Raw genomic sequence first — 18371 nt, forward strand, 5'->3', positions numbered from 1 at the left:
AACTGCTGGGGGCACATGAGCTGGGAGGGCACGCCCCATCTGCCAGGACAGCGAGTGGGCCGGGTGGGACACGCTCGGACTGTCACTGTGTGTGCTCTACAGACAGAAGCCATGACTTCATCTTCAGAGTCTGTTTATTTTCAGATAAAAGGAATCACATTTGCCTACATACCCCAGCAAAATCTAAAGTTTGATTTTTATAATTTAATTTTAGAAAAAAGTCAACAGTTTGCACTGGAGGATGATCTCAGGTTCCCACTCCTGTTCTGGGTTAAGCAGCCTCAAACAGTTACTCTTGGTGGTGATGTGAATGTGAATGCATGCGTGTGTACACACAAGTGTGTGCATCCTTTATGAAAGTTCTTGCTGTCATACCCATACATCTCCCTTTGACAATTTCACTTTTTTTTTATTCTGCTGTACTGTTTAGCAAACAGATAATTTGATATAAGTCCCATATGATGTGATTTCACAATAAGAGGTCTAACCATTGAGATATGACTTAATATGTTAAAGTAATAGAAAAGCTTATTGTGTGCAAACAAACAGGGTTTATGCTGCAGCTGTGTCCGAGTTTATTTCACAAAGCTGTAAACACAGGCCCTTTCTCAAGTCCTGCTGATGGAGTCTCTCCTGCCTTCTGTCGGTAAGAGAAGAATGCAGCGGCTGAGGCGCGCTCCGCCCTGTGCGGCTCTTGGCTTCCCGGCCGGTCACTTAAAGGAGCCCATTCATCCCCACGCCGGGCAGTGCTCCTCTCGGGGTCCATCCGAGGCTTTTCACACACAGGCTTTCCCAAGCGGGAGACATCTGATCTCCGCCTGCCCAAGCGGGGCCCCCAGGCCCCGGGGACCCGGGAGCTTGAGAAACGTGCTGAGAGCCAGGGAGCTGCCAGGGGAAGGGGCAGGGGTCACAGCCCTCCTCCCGCCCTGCCCTGAGCTGCTCCCCGACTGAGGGCCCTAGTGTAATTCCACCCCAGGCCTGGGGGTGAAAGTAGGGAGGCCCACAAGGCCAGCCAGGCCCAGCCCTGAGAGTGGACGGAGGGGGCAGGGGCCCAATCAGTTCTGCCCACTGCCTTCCCTGGGGCTGTAAAACCAGCACTTGGAGGGGGGGCGGGTACCCAGGGAACTGTGCCCTGGAACAGGAGAACCCTTAAACCCCCAGTGGGGTGGGGTCTTCTCAGCACGTCTTAGCAGCAAGTGGTTCGGAGGACAACCCAGCCTGCCTGCCGGGTCCTCAGAGAGCTGCGGGCTGCAGGCAGAGGGGTCAGGCTGTGGGCACACGCTGGCCGTGGCCAGGGAACGCTCAACCTGCAGGAATCACCTCCTCTTCCGCACGCATGCCTCCAGTCGGCCCAGCTCCTCGTAGGACTGGTAGAAAATGTCAAACTCCTGTGTGCCCCAGCCCCTCCAGACAGCCAGGCACCACTCCAGATTTTCGTTCTCAAAGCCGCACACAACTGTGTCCTTTGCCACCACGGCAGCATCCGTGAGAACCCTGCAGAGAGAGGGGGTCTGAGAAAACCCACAGGAGTTCCTGCTTCCTCAGGGTGGCGACCCTCACCCTGCACCTTCTCAGAGGACAGAGCGTGGCTAAGGGGGCATCTGTGCACCCCAGCCTGGCACCAGCCACGTGCTTCTCTGTCTTGAGGTCTAGCATGTGGGCAGTCTTTCTAAAGCCTAAAAAGGGGCATCATTTCAGCTTCACTTCAGAGCAGGAATCCTCCGTGACACACCTCAGACCCCAACATGTCCAGAAAAAACAGTCAGCCTTCCGTGCCTACGAGTTTGGCATCCTTGGATATGGAGGGCTGGCTGTGCGTCCTTGTGTGCGCTTAGCTGCTCATTCGTGTCTGACTCTTTGTGACCACATGGACTGTAGCCCGCCAGGCTCCTCTGTCCATGGGATTCTCCAGGCAAGAATACTAGAGTGGGTTGCCATTTCCTCCTCCAGGGGATCTTCCTGACCCAGGGACTGAACGTGTGTCTTCTGCATTAGCAGGCAGATTCTTTCCCACTGAGCCACCTGGAAATCCCAGGGCTGACTATATTATATCATTTTATATATAAGGACTTGAGCATCCTTGGACTTTTGTATCTGTAAGGGTCCTGCAATCAGGACCGCAGATGCTGAGAGAGGCTGGAATGATCAATTCTATCCTATAATTCTTGCTTATCAATGGTCCACGACAGATTCTAAACTTTAACTCAATTTCCTTGCCACTCAATCCAGGCATGATTTTTCTCTCTTATTATGTTTCCACATGCCTAGGAAATGTGGGGGAATATATTAGACAGAAAACCTATACCAAGTCTGAACTATGTACATTTTTAAAAGCAAGTTCTGCATGACCTGGGCACACCCTACACATTTCCTTCCAGGCCTCTGCAGGCCGTGTGCCCCCCTCTGAGCAGACACTGCCAGCCTCTCCTCCCTCTGCCCGTGTGGCCTGACGGCACCAAGGCCAGCATGTAAACTGGGATGTGTAGGGGAATCTGCTCTCGTGGGCCTTGCATGTCTTGGGCACTCAGTAGCTATCTGCCAAGGGACTAACTGTCGCAGCACGATTGAGTGGCTAAGCAGCAGTAAATGTCTCAGACGCATCTCAGAAAGCTGGTGGGCTCGGGCCACGGCCTTCCTTTTGCTGGCTGCCTGTGCTGCTTTCTCCCTGCAGTGAGGGTGCCTGCTTTTGGCAAACCTGTCTTTGGGGGTAAATAGGAAAAACAACAGCAGGGGAAAAGTCAAGGGCGCTGATGGTGGACACTCCAAGGTCAACAGGCCCAGCCTCTATGGACACACCTGCTCCCCCGGAAGCCTGACCTGGGACCTGGGGACTACCACCACCCCCACACTCAGCCAGCGCTCAGGAGCAAACACAGCTCCAGTCTCCAGAACCACCGGGAGGGCAAGGGCCTCTGGCCCAGGTGCCACATACACCTCCATCATCGTTCTGCTCCGGGAAAAACAGGCCGAATGCAATTTCTCCATGAGGGAGAGAAGCGCATGGGACTCAGCCCAGTGAGGGGTGTGGATGCCGTGGGCTGCCTGACAGCCCTAGGAACACTGGCCGGACCAGCCTTGCATCAGTACAGCCAAGCAGGCGGGGTCCAATGGCATCCTACAGTGGCGTCTGGCCTGCCTTCTGACGGCGGGTAAGTACAGCTGAGCCCAGAATGGGCATGGCGGGCGTGGACGTGGTGAAGGCTGGTGTGGCCTGGCAGCGTGGCTCCACCTGGTGCCCAGGGGGAGGAGAGGCACCTCAGGAGGGCTCCCCTGCTTGGCAGGAAGAGTGGGGGACCACCTGTTTCCCCATTGTGACTGCAGCTGAACTGGGGCTCTGCAGGCTACCTCGGGCTGGGCAGGTGGTCCACAGGTGCACAGGGCACCCCAGAAAAGGTAGCCATGACTGTGACTGATGCCCCTCTCAGCTGGCATTTGCTGACCCCCTGGGAGCTGCCTCCTGCAGACTCTGTATTGTTCCTCCTCTGCCTCTACTGACAGGGGTGGATACTATGAGTTTTGGGTGGAGGACAGAAGGGCCACGGCCATCATGCAGGGAGGCGGTGGGGGGCCTCGATTCCCTAAGCTACAGCCCGGCCCCCACGTAGCTGCCCTCCGTCTTACCCGTGTGGAGTCAGCTCTCGGGCTTTCAAGACAGCAATCACGCGGCCCCGCTGAGTTCCTGCCTCCTTCTCCAGGCCAATGACGATGATATCTCCACCGCGCCTAAGAAACCAGAACCCCGCAGGGGAATCGTTTGTCCAGGGCTGTGCTCTCCAAGGGGAAATGGAGAGGGTGTGCAGAAAGGCAGGGAAACAGACACAGCTTTGGCAAATGGATCGGGTTCCTGGGAGGGCCCCAGAGCTGGGTGAGAAGCCCTTTCCCGGTCGGAAACCTGACCACGGCTCTCCTCTCTGATGCCCTGAGCTCTGGTGGGCCGACGGGCAGCCCTTCATAGATCTGCTAAAGGAGCCCACCAGTTCCAGGAGAGAAAAGGCGGCTCCTGATGCCTCTGACTGTACTTGAAGGTTCCCTGCACACTGGCCCCACAGCAAGAGCAGAGAGGGCGCAGGGTGATGCCCCTGCAGGACACCTACCTGGGGACCCAGATGACGTCTTTCACGGCGAGGATCTTCACAGCCTGCAGGTGCTGGCTGAACGCCTCGCCATCCACGGGGCTCAGGTCATGCGCCGACCTGTCGGAGCCCGTGGCGGGCTCGGGCAGCTGGCTGGTGTCCTCGCAGTCAGCGGAGAAGGGCAAGCTGGAAGAGCTAGCCGGGGAGCAGGGCAGGCTGGACAGGGAGCAGTAGTCAGTCAGAGAGTCCTGGTGGGTGAGGATCTGCGTGCCCAGCTCCTCGCTGAACATGAAGCTCACGTCGGCGATGGAGCCCCTCGCGGGCTCCCTCGGGCTGGCCACAGGGTTGTCCAGGGGATGTGGGCCCATCGGGTGCACAGGAAACACGTCCCCAATGGGGCTGGGGTCCCCACAGAAGTAGCGGGCGCACAGCTGGTAGGTTGCCGAGTGGTACATCACCAAGCAGTTGGCCCTGTCGTCCAGGCACCACACCACCTCCTCGCCGCGGCACTCTGAGCCGCACACCACAGACGTGACCACCGAGGGCGCCGTGTAGGGCTCCAGCCGCCGGCGGATCTCCAGGGCCGCGCAGTCGATGACCAGCAGGCCTGGCCCGTTGCTGTACCAGACCTCGGACCCGCTGTTGACCACCTCCATGGCTGTCACGGGGTAGGGGTTCTGCCGGGCGTCCTCGTCAGGGATGCTGAACTTGGCCCTGTTGGCCGTGTGTGAGCAGAGGTAGGAGCAGCCAGGGTCCGGGGCACCCCACGCCGCCGGGAACACCGCCACCAGGCCGTCCGCCAGGCCCGCCAGCACCAGGTAGGAGTTCTGAGGGGGGAAGACAGGGTGCTTGATGCCCTTGCAGCTTGGGCATCCAAGGAGAGAGACAGCACATGCCAGACCCACCCCTGCAGGTACCCCGTGAGCATGCGCTTCCTGCCAGCACCTCCGGCTTCTAACACAGGCTGGGGCTGCCAGCAGGATCTTCCAGTGTGCTCCCAAAGGAGGTGCAGCTCAGGCCCAGAAGAGCCACCTCTGCCCTCCTTCCTGGGTGCAGAAGGGTGCCCGCGGGCACCCAAGCAAGGGCCACGTGCTGCCGGGACCACGCAGCCCACCCTCGGTGAGCCTGGACCTCCTGCCGGGCCAGGAGGAGGAAGCGGCCTTCCCCTCAGTCACCCAGGCCTCCTCTGGGGTGGGAGTGGTGCCCTCCTTCCCCTGAACTCTGCTGCATAAACTGATGGTGGCTGTGGGTGCCCCACGGGGCTGGGACTCCCACTCGCCGCTTCCACAAGAGCAGGCCTGGGTCTGTGTGTCCACCACTGGCCCCAGGGCCAGCCCGCACAGGGAAGGGCCAATTCCCAGCCACCTCGGGGACCCCCCCCGTTTTCTGCTCAGGTACCAACGCGTCTCCCAGCCACCTCGGGGACCCCCCCGGTTTTCTGCTCAGGTACCAACGGGTGCCTGCTGAGCTAAGTCTTGAAGAAATCACTTTCAGCTCAGTCCTCTAACGGAGGCACCTCTTGGCCACCACACCGCATACCCTGCTTCCCACATGTACTCTGAAATGCTGTGGTCCAGCTAACACTGAGAGGGCCCTCAGGGTGTCCCTGCCCTGCCTTGAAGCACATGTTCTTCTACGACCACCAGAGGTCACCAGGCAGAGGCGGTGCTGAACGCTGGGCCCAGCTCTGCTGCCTTGGAGCATCTGGGCAAAGCTGGGAGCAGAGAGCAGCTGAGCAGGCTCGATGCCCAGGTGGGCCAGGAGGGGGGCAGGAAGGGTTCAGGAGCACAAAGCCAGAGCCGGGAAAGGGCAGAGGTGCGGGCCTTGCGCCAGCGAGGGCAAGCAGCAGAAAACCTCCTTGTTGGGAGCTGGGGAGGCAGGCTGTCCAAGGCGATGAGTGAACCAGCCCCGAGATCAACAGCCCTCAGAACGCTTATCAAAATCCATCTCCAGGATTCCAGGACAGAAAAGAGCCAAAGCAAATAGGAGCAAGGTCTCTCTCTGAGTCCCAGCTCCAGGCCCCAGCCAGGCGGCGAGTCCCACGTCCCGGCTGGGTGTGGACACGCACGTGCAAGAATTCAGGGTCTGCCCTCTGCGGCCATGGGGCAGCACGTCCCCTGAGGGTGCAGACACGCCGACAGGGAGGCCCCGCACAGAGCCGGCTTTATTCCCGCCGGCCTGTGGGCGGCGGTGCCCCGGCTCGGGGCTCTGGCCAGCCACGGCCTTAAATAACACTTTGTGCCGTGCTCTGCGCTTCAGTGCAACTGGGTCCTGAGCTGCCCGGCCTCGCCTGTGGGGCCACAGTCATAGCTGACTCTAAGATTGAGTTCAGATTTTTTTTTTCTTAAGAAACAAAACTGTAGAGGCATGGAGAGGAGACTGTATGTAGTTCACGACTGTCAGGAAGTAGCAACAATGCTCTCATTTACCCAGAGTGCTGGCCCAGAGCTTTAGGTACGCTGTGCCCAGAGATCCTCCTTACCATCTCTTTTACACCCACTTTGCAGATGGGAAAACTGGAATCAGATGATGATAGCCAACTCGTTTTAACAAAGCCCTTTTAATAATGGCCCTTCGAGCTGGGAGCTACACAAACAAGTGCCTCAGGGCCCACAAAGGGGTTCCAGAGCCTGGAGAAGCCTTGGGGACATCATCGAGGAGCTTCTCAGAGTGGGGGGTCATGGCCCTGACCTTCAGAAATGAATAGGAAGAGGTGTGAGCAGCTGGATTGGTTCTGGAGGCAAGGGGCTGCTGGGCACGCAGTGCTGGATGGGGAGGGTATGCGGTGGGGCCGGCCTGTGGGCTGGGCCTGATCTCAGCAGCTGCAGTGCTCGGGGTCCTGGCTGGGGCGGGCTCCACTCGCAGATTCACTTGAGAACAGCAGGAGCCAGAGGCTGAGGTGGTGAGTCTTTGGGGCTGGACTGAGGTCTGGGCTGGATGGTGTGTACCTCAGAGCAGGCAGACCTGGAGGGGGCGGGGATATGGCTGCCCAGCAGGGGTGGGGCCTGCCAGGGCCTGGGGGCTGAGTGGCCGTGGGGGTGCCGGGCCAGGTTCTCAGGGGGCGCACATGCAACTGCTCCTGGATGCCATCTGTACCAGAGAAGCCTCTCACTCCAGCTGGAGCTGTGGCGCTTGCCTGCGGGACGCAAGCCTTCCACTCAGCCCTTAGTTTTACTGGTCACTCGCTTCCCTGGTGCTCAGATGGTAGAGAACCTGCCTGCAATGCAGGTGACTCGGGTTCAGTCCCTGTGTCGGGATAATCCCCTGGAGGAGGAAATGGCAACCCATTTCAGTATTTCTTGCCTGGTGAATCCCAAGGACAGAGGAGCCTGTTGAGCTACAGTCCATGGGGTCACAAAGAGCTGGACACGACTGAGCAGCTAACGCTTAGGTTCTCGGAAACCCAGAGGCACTGAGGATGGCCCAGGTCTCCTGTCTCTACGGCTGACTGTAGCCTAGGCCAGGTGGTCCAGAAGAACATGGTTCTGCTCCCTTCCCTATCAGCCCAACGGAACAGGTGACGGAGAACCAGAAACCTGTGCACCCACCTCCTTATCTCACCTTTTTTATAATAGGTACCGCCAAGAAGCAGGTGACGATGGCCGGGGTGTCCAAAGCCCGCTGGGGTGTGTTCAGTGGACACATGCCCTTGAGGCTGTAGATGTAGATCTTCTGGTCCTGCAGAGGAGACGGTCAGCATGAGAGCTGGCTACAACAGGCCTGCCAGCTCCTGGGGTACACTTGGCCTCAGGAGGCCCTTCACCCCTTGGGAAATAACATTTATTGAGGCATTCTGGTTGGCTGGTTTCATACTTCTGTTCTTTCTAGAAACTCTGAAAACTACAGAACAGTCTAAAGAAAAACATAAAATCGTCCACAATCCAACATTCAGAGAAAGCCACCTTTGAGATCTGGGGCCCAGACTTCCAGTTTTCTACGTGTATTGGTGTGTGTCTGCATTCCCAACAGTGAGACCACACTGCTATGCTGTTTCCACACTTTTCTTCTCCCAGGACGACGAGTGTGGGCAGAGGCTCTCTCCTCCCTGGTCTGTTAGGGAGTGAGGCATGTCCATCACTTGAGTGCACCAGAATTTGACTTATATGCTGTCAGATGTTTATTCTGTTCATTTTCATTACTATGAGTTGCACTGGAATGAGCATTCTTACACTCCTGTCTTGTCTGAGTGTTCCTGTGTTTGCCTGTCTTGGTTTTTTCCTGAGAGCAAATTCTTAAAACTGAAATTACTAAGGCTTACAAAGCATGAACACTGTTGCGATTTCTGATGCATATTTGAACTATACTTGCCATCTGGAAAGGCTGCACCAATTCATATTCTCCTGCCCAGTAGCTTCAGATCATGTGTTTTTGTGGCATTCCTCTCTGGAGTTCTCAAAAGACAGTTCCCTGTGCCTTCTGCTGACCTCTTTACATGAAAGCAAGAGGCTTCAGAGCTGAGTGGATTTGCTGTTAGGCAGGCGGTGTTATAAGAAACCCGGTCACTTCACCAGCCTACCAGGGTGAATCCCTCTTGCTGGGATTTTGCACTTGACACATCAAAGCTACATCCCAGCCACCAGTCAGGAACTAGGCGGGTGAGCCAGCCGCCTGTTCACAGTCCTGTAAGTGTGTAAAGTTCCAAACGTTCCTGGGTGTCCTGACTGTTTCGTTGCTAAACCTGACCCCCCAGGGGCGGGAGTTTCCCACCTGGATCAGAGCCCTACAGGGGTGTGGTTACCTCGGTGGCCGTCCACAGCGAGTTCTGGATCTTGAGTTGGCAGCTCAGCTTCATCCCCGCACAGCTCATGTGCTGCACTTCCAGAAGGCCCTTCTCCGTGTTCACCACCGTGTAGTTCCTACAAGCGGCAACAGCGACGCAGTCAGCGCGGGCCTCCCTCCCGAGGGCAGGCCTGGAGCAGCCTTGGAGGAGAGCATCAGCTGTGGGTCTGGCCTACCCCTTCCAGCCCAGCGTCCAATTCTGCATGTTCTGAGGGGCTCAAGGCTGCGGCAGAGCCTGGTTCTACCTGCCTGGTGGTGGGGGAATGACTCTCCTCTCTCTGTGATCTTTGACGGCTCAAATAGTTGCATGAAGGGACACCAGGAGGTCGTACATAAACCACAGTCACTCCCTGCCTCCTCCCTGGGCATGTCCTCTCCCCGCCCCCAGCAGAATACATCAGGTCCACTAGAGACACGATGAGTGAGCCGTAGAGTAGACGGGGCAGGCAGCGGCAGGGGGGGGCCTTGAAAAAGCATAAGTGCCCTGAGGACTCACAAGCTGCTGTTTACGAGGGTAGCCTTTCTCTCACCCGCCCACCCCTATGTCTCCCCACATTGCCGTCTGTCCCCCCACCACCGTTGACGAACACCACGTGTGTTCACTGCTGCAGGAGAGCCTGCAGCTGGGGCAGGGGTGGGTTATTCACCCAGGCCCTGCAGATCCGTCCTGCAGTCCAAGGGAGTAAGTCAAGGGAGTGGCTAGCAGTTCTCAATGTAAAACTTTTCTGCCATCAAATTTTGGAAACCCTTGCCACAGTTGATTGATAACATGTATTTGTAGATGATAGAGTTGAGTGAAAAATCAGCAAATGAAAACTTTCTTCAAAGTTATATTCCATCCCTCTTTTTCTGCAGTCTTTTTTCCTATGAACTGAAAAGATAAAACTAGGATACTATAAATAACTTTACATTTAACTTGGAAAAAATTTAAAATATAGAGAAACCTACAGGATAACACTCCCCTATTCCCTCCAACAAGAATTTTATGTGTATCCTGTTTTCTGCACGTACCCACTTCTTTCTTACCCCCTTTGTTGTTCAATTGCTAATTGACGTCTCTTTGCGACCCCATGGACTGCAGCACACCAGGCCTCCCTGTCCTACACCGGCTCCCAGCATCTGCTCAGGCTCATGTCCACTGAGTCAGTGCCCTTCTCCTCCCTAATTCAGGATGGTCTCATTTTCCCCTCCACTCTTGCTTTCCAGGATCACTGCCCTTTGTGCTCTGGCTTTAGTGAGCTTGTCCCTTCTTTAGGCTGGTGGTGAGTTTTTAAAGCCTTCCCACATCATAGGGGCATTTCCCTTCGCACTGGAGATGAGCTTTTACCGCTTTGGGCAGTGTTGTCTCCAAAACTGTGGGTGAGTCTGTAAGACTGAGACGGTAAAGAAAGCACCGTCGTGGGGCAGCGGGGACGGGGGAGGTGGGGCAGAGCTGATCCAGAAGCCGTGCCAAGCAAAGCACCCCTGGGAAAGGCTCCTAGGTGTGCAAATTCTGGGTCAAAGGGCATGAGTATCTCAAAGCCATTTAAGACATACCGACAAATTGTTTTTCAGACAGACGTGCAAATTTACATGCTCACCAGTAAGGTATGACCAACCTTCAGCAGTTTCCATTATTATGTGTGAAAACAAAGTTTGCCAATAGGATAAGAAAAAGGAATCTTGCAGATTGAATTTATATTTCTTGATTATTAGAAAGTTCAAATGTTAAAAAATATTCCTTGCCTATTTTATGACTGAGATTTTAGTATTTTTTCCCACCCATGTGTAAAAGTCTCTGAAATAAAGATAATAGTTTCTAATTTTCTCTATTTGTTTAAAAGATTTTTGAGAGTCTGCTGAGAAAATAAATATTGATGGGAAAATGGGATTTGTTTTTATATTTATATATCTGATGAGCATTTCATTTTATGTATACCTTTATATCCTTTAACAGTAAGAGGGCTTTATTTTCATGATAGACAGTATGCCTGCATTTCCTGGTCTTCTGAGAGTGTGACATTCCCCAAAAGCATTTGTGACGTCAGGATGCTGTCTGTGCCCATGAGGGAGTTTGAAAACTAAGTGTGTGCTAAGTCACTTTAGTCGTGTCTGACTCTTTGCGACCCTCCGGACTGTAGCCTGCCAGGCTCCTCTGTCCATGGGATTTCCCAGGCAATAATACTGGAGTGGGTTGGCATTTTCTTCTCCATGGGATCTTCCAGACCCAGGGATCGAACCTGTGTCTTTTATGTCTCCTGCTATGTGCTGTCATTCAAACCAGAGGGCCCAGCCCCTCCCTCTCAACTCCTCCCCCCTTTCTTCTTTTGCAGAGTGCATACCATAGTCCATGAGCTCATCACCCAGCTTCAGTAACTATCACTCCATGGCCATGTCAGTTCATCTCTGCCCCCATCCATTTTTTTTCTCTCCCCAGATTCTTATGAAGCAAGTCCCCAGAATCATCTTTTTATCTAACTTTTATCTGTATTTATCTCTAAAAAATTATTAGGAAAAAAAATAGAAACCTAACCACAGTGCATGACCACACCTAAAAAGAGATGCTAATTCCTTAATGTCATGAATGGCCAGTGTTCCATCTTCCCTAATTCTCTCATCATTGCTTTCACAGTTTACTTGACCACATTTCCACTGATTTTTATGTCTCCAAGTCTTTTGATAGGCTTCCCTTCCCTTTCTTGTTCTCTCTGAGCAGGTCATGTGCTAAAGACACGGGCAGAGCCCTTTGGAATTCCTGCAGCCCATCTTGAGTCTCAATTAGATTTCATCTGATTTCTTGGGCTAGAATACACCCTCATTAGGGTGTGTGCTTCTCTTGGGAGGCACACAATGTCGGGGATCTCGATCCCTCTGTGATTGTTACTGATCATTGCCGACGTCCGTTATTTCAATAGGGATTACAAAATACTGCCATTCTAATTCTAGTATTTCTTCTCCATTTATTAGCTTCATTTACTGTAAAAAGAAAAACTTCCTCCTATCATCTCTTTTGCTAACTACCCTGGGGCACAGCTCGAATAGAAAAGGCAGACTAAAACCTTGATTCTTTCCAGATAGACTAGTTTTCAAAATATTAAGTTTGTTCCCTAGGAGCCTCCAATGATGATAAATGAGGAGTTTTTAAAAGTAAAAATCTTTTTAATTACTATTTTTATTAAGTAGCATTAGAAACTTGTGAATTTAAACAATTTGATGTGTCTCAATTTATTGCTGATATTTATTCTTGCTGAGGCTTGTTGCCCTATCTTTGACCCATGGGAATCTCTTCAAGTTGGTTCCTGAGTCTGATCTGTCCTCACCGTCTCTGATGGCATCCTTGTTTTCAGAGTGTCCTATGTTTCAGGCCTACTTCCTCCCCCAAATCTGGAGTCAATCATTTCTCAGTAAGCTGTGGTTCTCCTGGCCCTTAGAGAGGACCATCTGCATCCTAGGGGGTCTCACTGGCATTTGGTCAGTCACTGTTTCTAGGCCTTTTCAATGGGCAGAGCGAGGAAATATGAGTTCATTATTCTTAAAATACAAATCTATCCAATTTAAATTCAGAACTACAGAAGTTTTATTTAACCTATTTTTTATATTTTACATGATAAATATCACAATTTGCAATGCATGGCATCAATCACTAACTTTACCCTCTAGTTATAAGCAATGCCTTAAAATAGCAACACTACCACCACCATTATAATTACTGACTGTGTGTATATATACACACACACATATATATGTATTTTTAACATGGATATGGATATTTATGTATACACTGTTTACATATATACTTTTCTTTTTTTTAGGGCATGGTTTCTCAGAGCACGTCTTATGTCAGAATGCTCCGTCACAGTGGCATAAAACCTGATGAAAACCTTACAAACAGTGACCTAAGTAAAATGGCAAAGTCCTTCTCATTTATTTCATTGCATCTTAAGCTTTGCTTCATCTAAGCCTTACCAGATTTGCACACCTGCACATATTTGCACTAGGCTTCCTAGAAAACTATTCATGCCATGAAAGGCTCTCCTGCTTCTGAAGATGTCACACTAGCTAGGTGGGAGAGTCCAGGACTGAAGCATCTCACATGGGATGTGCTTTTCTGCAGTCTCTGATGTGATCTTTCCAAATCCCTGGCCTCACTGTCCTTCTCCTTGAATGAATATGAAATCCTCTCCCCCAGACCCTTGTCCTTCCTGCCCCATCACTAAGAAGAGACGCCCCTGGAAGTTGGGTGGGCAGCAGCATGAATCTTTATATTGGGGCACCCTTTCTGCTTGACTGGGGGCCCCTTCCCTCCTCTCTACTCAGCACCTCCACTAGCACATTCCTCTCTTCCTGACCCCCAGTATCATTTACTTTCTCTGCCATCGAGCTGCAAGTAACTCCCACCTTAAAACATAACCCTCCCTTGACCCCTGCCCCTCATGTCCTGGGCAGACACCACATTTTCTCTGCTTCTCTTATTCACAAACCCACATGTGCTTGTCTGTATGCATGTGGACTGCTTTCTCTTTTAAGCAGACTCCATCAGGATTTCAACTCGCCATTTACTAAACATCTCTCGCCATGATCATCCATGACTGCTCCCCACCCATTGCTGTCCCCTACTCTGACAGCAGCAGGTTATGGCAAACCTCGGATGTTACCTGGACTCCTCCTTGCCTTCCCAGAATACCACCATATACTCCTGGCCCTGGGATGAGAAGAAGGACGTCTGCTTCCCGCAGGGCAGTTGGTACATGAAGGTTGCAAAGGTCGGGTCCTTCATTTGGCTCACCACCGCCAGGGCCAGTGGTCGCTGAGGGAGAGAGGCCCACAGGGTCATGAGTGAGGGTCACTTACAACCAAATGGGTGCCTACTCTGTCCTCAAAACTAAGGATCTTAAACCAGGAAGAAGTAGAATCTGCTCATTCAGGACCCAACCAAAACAAGAAGCCAAACCAACTTCAGATACCAGAAATAAACCCTTCCAAGCATCTGGGTCATCGTCGTCCATGGCAACTCAAAACCAGGTGGTCAGGTTAGCATAAGCTCTGATATTCCAACACCTGTGTCCAGGGACACACAGTCATAGAAAGAATTTTTCTCAGACCTCATTTACTCTCAATAACCAAGTCTAATTTGATAAATGAGTTTTAACCCTGAAACCATTGATCTCTTCCAAAATCAGCTAGCTTCAAAGTGATAATATGATAATATGACTCCTGCTTCTCATGAGCAAACTTTCTCCCCATTCCTTTAAAAAGAGATATGTACATTTGCACTGCTCTTGCCTGGGGGCTATACTGCTATAAAGGGGTTGGTTTGCTTAACATAAAAGTTGCATAACATAAAAGTTGGGGAGGAAAAGAGACTTCATTTTTCCTGAGCATGACACTCACACAAAGAAAATGAACTTGGTGTGTCAGACTAATACATATCTCTTTGTAAGAGATGAACAGAGAAGGACCTACTTGTTTTAGACCCTCAGTGAAGAGTGGACAGGCAACCACACAGGTGTGCTCTGGAGACCCACCGCCCCCACCAGCTGCGGAGCTGCAAGGCCCCAGACTCTGGGACCCCAGGTACCTTCTCAGGCTTTGTATCCCAGCACTCCATCATTAGTGCCTGCAGTCGATGGAACTGCACTTCCTCTGGCTGACCCAGAACTGGGCGGATGCCCTTGGACAGTTTCTTGGCGATCTGAAGCTGGTGCTGGCCCAGTGCGGGCCGCTGTCCTGACAGCAACTCGTAGAGCACCATCCCATAGGAGAACATGTCTACCTGGGCAGAGAGGCAAGCCAAATCAGACACCCTGCCTGGGCCCAGCAGATCTTGCAAGCTGGCCCTGAGAGAGAGGGAGTGGGGAGACACTTCAGAGAAGGAAAACGTGGGTTCTGCCCAAAGGAAGGCAATCATCAATTCACCAGTCCATCCACCTCTCCCCACCTGTCCAGGCATTCCACCAACCATCTGACCTTCCGTGATTCTGTCCCCTAATCCATCTATCTTCCAGTCCTTTTTTCCCTTCCTTCCTCCCTGCCACCTTTCTATGCATCCATCTATCTACTCACACACATGATCACTTGCTCTTCTGCACATTTATCTGTCCGTCTGTCCAATGTATCCATATATGCAGCCCTTTGACTGTCCTGCCCATTTACCCATCCATCTTTCCAAACTTCCTTCCATCTATCTACTAAACACATAATGAAAACCTGGTGTCAAGCACTGCATAAGGGTTTGAAGGATGCCAAGGTACTTTCCCTTTATCAAAACAAGACAGGAAAATGCAAACCCTTGGTTTAACATGCTTGATAGTAGGAGTACATGCAAATCACAAAAAAGGGGAAAGTCTCCCAGATCACAGCATCTTGATTCATTTAAATGCCATGAAAAATCCCCCAAAGGAGAGAGTGACACAGGTCTTCATAAAGGTCAAGAAGTAACCTTATAGCAGGAGAATCGCTAAGATAGACCTGAGCATTTTCAATGTGAAGGTTCTGTTATAAATTTAGTTATGAGGTGCTTTGCCGCCTGCTACTCAGAAGCTTATTTTTGTCACTCTGATTTGCCTTTTCTATCTTGGTTAATAGCCATGGTGCTGAGTTAACATGCTTGGGTCATTCGTGAAGCCATCACTCAATGACTCATCTGCAGGTCACCAAATAATGAGAAATTATAGACAAGAGGAGTTTCACTGCTGGATGACTAATTAGCCAGGGCCAGCCCTAGATGCAAGGTGAGCACTGCAAGAGAGTTTGAAGTTGTCCTTTACCTGCACCTACCAAACAGTCCTCAGGGAAGAAGGCCTTGTCCCCGTCAAGGCTGGCCATGCGGCCGTCTAGGAGGCCGTGCTGGACCTGCCGGAATCACTCTCTCCTCTTGGCTTTAGTGACGCTGCCTTTTGATTTGACCAGGAGCCTTTAGCATCCTTATCTGTCTGTCCCTCACAAGCCACTGTGAGGCTGGTCCTCTGTCCCCCTTTTGCATATCTGGCTGGCAGAACTGGGACCCATATCTGGGCGCGTCTCTGTCTTAGACTTTTTGTCCGCTGTGCACAGCCTCTACTGTGTTTCTGAGCTGAGGTTTGGGAATTCTGGGGTTTGGTCACTGTTCTGCAGCTAAGGAGAAGTCACCCTTGATGTTTCTAGGTAGACACAGGCCTCTGTGCCCTTCTGGTTCATTCCAGGGCCTCCCGGTCGAGCATGGGAGAGGAGAGATGTGTGCCTGAGGGTGTGTAGAGCCCAGAGCTGCAGATGCCCCGGGACCAGGCCATCCTGGGTCAGGGGACTGCCGCGGGCTGGCCTGTACCTTCTCGTCATACACGATGCGAGGCCGGATCTCCGGGGCCTGGTAGCCAGGAGTGCCCTCCACACCGAGGGCGCCCTCGTGGAACGATTGCCGGGAGATGCCGTAGTCGGACAGCTTGATGTTGATGTGCTCCTTGATGTCCAGAGACCAGACCAGGATGTTGTCGGACTTTAAGTCACAGAAGATGATGTTTTTCTTGTGCAGGTAGGCCAGGCCAGAGGCTATCTGGTAGGCTATTTTTTGGGTGAGCATGTGTCCCAGGGGCATAAAGGAGGAATCTTGGCAAAGAAAAAATATCAAACTATTATCATAACAACCCTTCTTTTCTTACCTCTGTCTTCCCCAATATTTTATATTGGGGATATATATGGATGGATATATCCATCCATATATATAATCCATATATATCCATTGGGGATATATATGGATGGATATATATGGATATATATGGATTATAATGGATGCATTCTCATTGTTCTCCAGGCTGGGTGCCAGAAGAGACACAGGACGACTTTCTTAAGATGATTTAGGTTAGAAATGTTTGTTGTGAGTGCTTCATTCACAGTATCTCATGCCTGCAGTGGTTGGTGTTTTCACTAAAGGAAGCCAGGATTCAAAATTCCTACAGTTCACCTCATGCCAAAATTGCTATAATGTCAAGGAGTGAGTTGCAGGTATAAGAACTCCATTAAAAAAAATCTCCATTGAGGGAGAAATAATTAACTTTAATTGCATTTATTCTTCCTGAGTTAAAAGACAGCTATCTCTTTCCCTCTGTCAACTCTTTGGCATTTAGTTACCCATTTCTTAGGGTAAGTGTTCGAAAGTTTTGCTAAGAAAACAATGTAGGATAAAACTGACTGCAGGGCCTCAGATGTTTAACCATGGTGGATGGACACGGTGCCCTGTGGACAGAGAGAGACTTGAGTGGCCGCTGGCTTCCCAGGCTCTGCCGCTTGGGGCTGCCTCTTTTGATGGTCTTGCTGCCCTCCAAGGGGGGCTGTTACTTCCTTTTAAGGATGAGTAAATGAAGCAACTTGCCAGATTATGGCAGAGAACCTGCACTCAGAACACAGTTCTGTCTGGCTCTAAACAGAGAGCTCCTCCAGCCGTGACAACGCCACTGCCCGGCACTTAGGCCTGGAGAAGCTCTCCTGTTTCCACCGGGCATGGCACATGAGGCTCCGGCAGCTGTGCCCGGCCCCGGCTGGCTCCCTGGGCCCTGTGCTGCCCGCCACGGGCCCTCGGGCCTCCCAGGGGCTGGACCGGGCTGGGCCCCAGGCAGCCCTCCATGGAAGATTCTAGGTGCAGCGCATACCTCTGGCATTCTCGGACAGCACGGTGTTGAGGCTGCCCAATGGGGCGAGCTCCAGCGCGAAGCAGAGCGGGTGGACGCTGATGCCGATGAGGGACACGATGCAGGGGTGCTGCAGGGCGTGCAGCATGCTGGCCTCCTGCCGGAACTCCGAGAAGTTCCTCATGGCGTCGGTGGCCCGCAGGTGCCTCAGCATGGTATCTGCGGGGAGAGCTCGGCCGTCAGCGCCGCCCAGGGTGGGGGCCCCGCCAGGCTTGGAGCCACCTCTCGGGGACTCCTGGGGCTGGTCGGGGCCAGGACTTGCATCTCCGGGGGCTGCAGTATCGTCACCCAGAATTTGGCGCCAAATGGGGGCACTCCTGAGACATCCGGGCTGGTATCAAGCCCCCTCCTCGGACGCTATTCTTATCAGGTGCTACACTCGGTGTTCTGGACCCTCTGATGAAGGGCCGCACACCCCCACCCTCATCACCCACTCTCTGCCCATGCCCTAGCCTGCTGTTCACCGCCTAAGGCTCTCAGCCGCATCTCATTCCAAACCTGCAGCCCTGAGTGTCACCTAGAGCCTGGCAAGTAACCAAGCCCCCTCCGCTCATCTGCAAGGATGCTGGGGGCATGGTCACTGCTGCCCACCTTACCCCTGCCAGGGGCCAGGACCGTGGAAGGCAGAGCGGACTACCGCCCTCTTGTCGGCCAGAAGGAAAACCACAGGGTGGTCATGGGCCTGTGACAGGTCATCTCAGGCCAAAGAAGGAGCATCTGGGGCAATGGTGGGCTGTGCTGTAACGTTCTCCCAGTGCCCTCGCAACGCACCCCACATGGAAGGCGTTTGCCTGAGTCCCCCTGAGGGGTCACCCTGAGGTCACTGAACAGTATCCACCCGGTCCTGCTTGTCCTCTTAGGTCCTGATCTGTCCCTCCCC

General features: G+C 52.6%; 1 protein-coding gene across 6 annotated transcripts in view; it reads right to left on the bottom strand.

Moving 5' to 3' along the window:
• Positions 1-116: 116 nt before the first annotated feature.
• LRRK1 (leucine rich repeat kinase 1) overlaps positions 117-18371 on the bottom strand; it is a 135238-nt gene continuing 116983 nt past the window's right edge. For all 6 annotated transcript variants that reach the window (XM_043922574.1, XM_043922570.1, XM_043922573.1 and 3 more), the window contains 9 exons: positions 17453-17650; positions 16135-16412; positions 14410-14604; positions 13487-13638; positions 8812-8929; positions 7635-7751; positions 4095-4900; positions 3622-3723; positions 117-1494 (listed from right to left, as the gene is read on the bottom strand). In XM_043922574.1, coding sequence (XP_043778509.1) covers positions 1317-1494; positions 3622-3723; positions 4095-4900; positions 7635-7751; positions 8812-8929; positions 13487-13638; positions 14410-14604; positions 16135-16412; positions 17453-17650 — 2144 coding nt within the window. In that variant the 3' untranslated portion in view covers positions 117-1316. The remainder of the gene's footprint in view (positions 1495-3621; positions 3724-4094; positions 4901-7634; positions 7752-8811; positions 8930-13486; positions 13639-14409; positions 14605-16134; positions 16413-17452; positions 17651-18371) is intronic.

The sequence above is a fragment of the Cervus elaphus genome, chromosome 13 (genome assembly GCF_910594005.1).
Source record: "Cervus elaphus chromosome 13, mCerEla1.1, whole genome shotgun sequence".
Taxonomy (NCBI): Eukaryota; Metazoa; Chordata; class Mammalia; order Artiodactyla; family Cervidae; genus Cervus; species Cervus elaphus.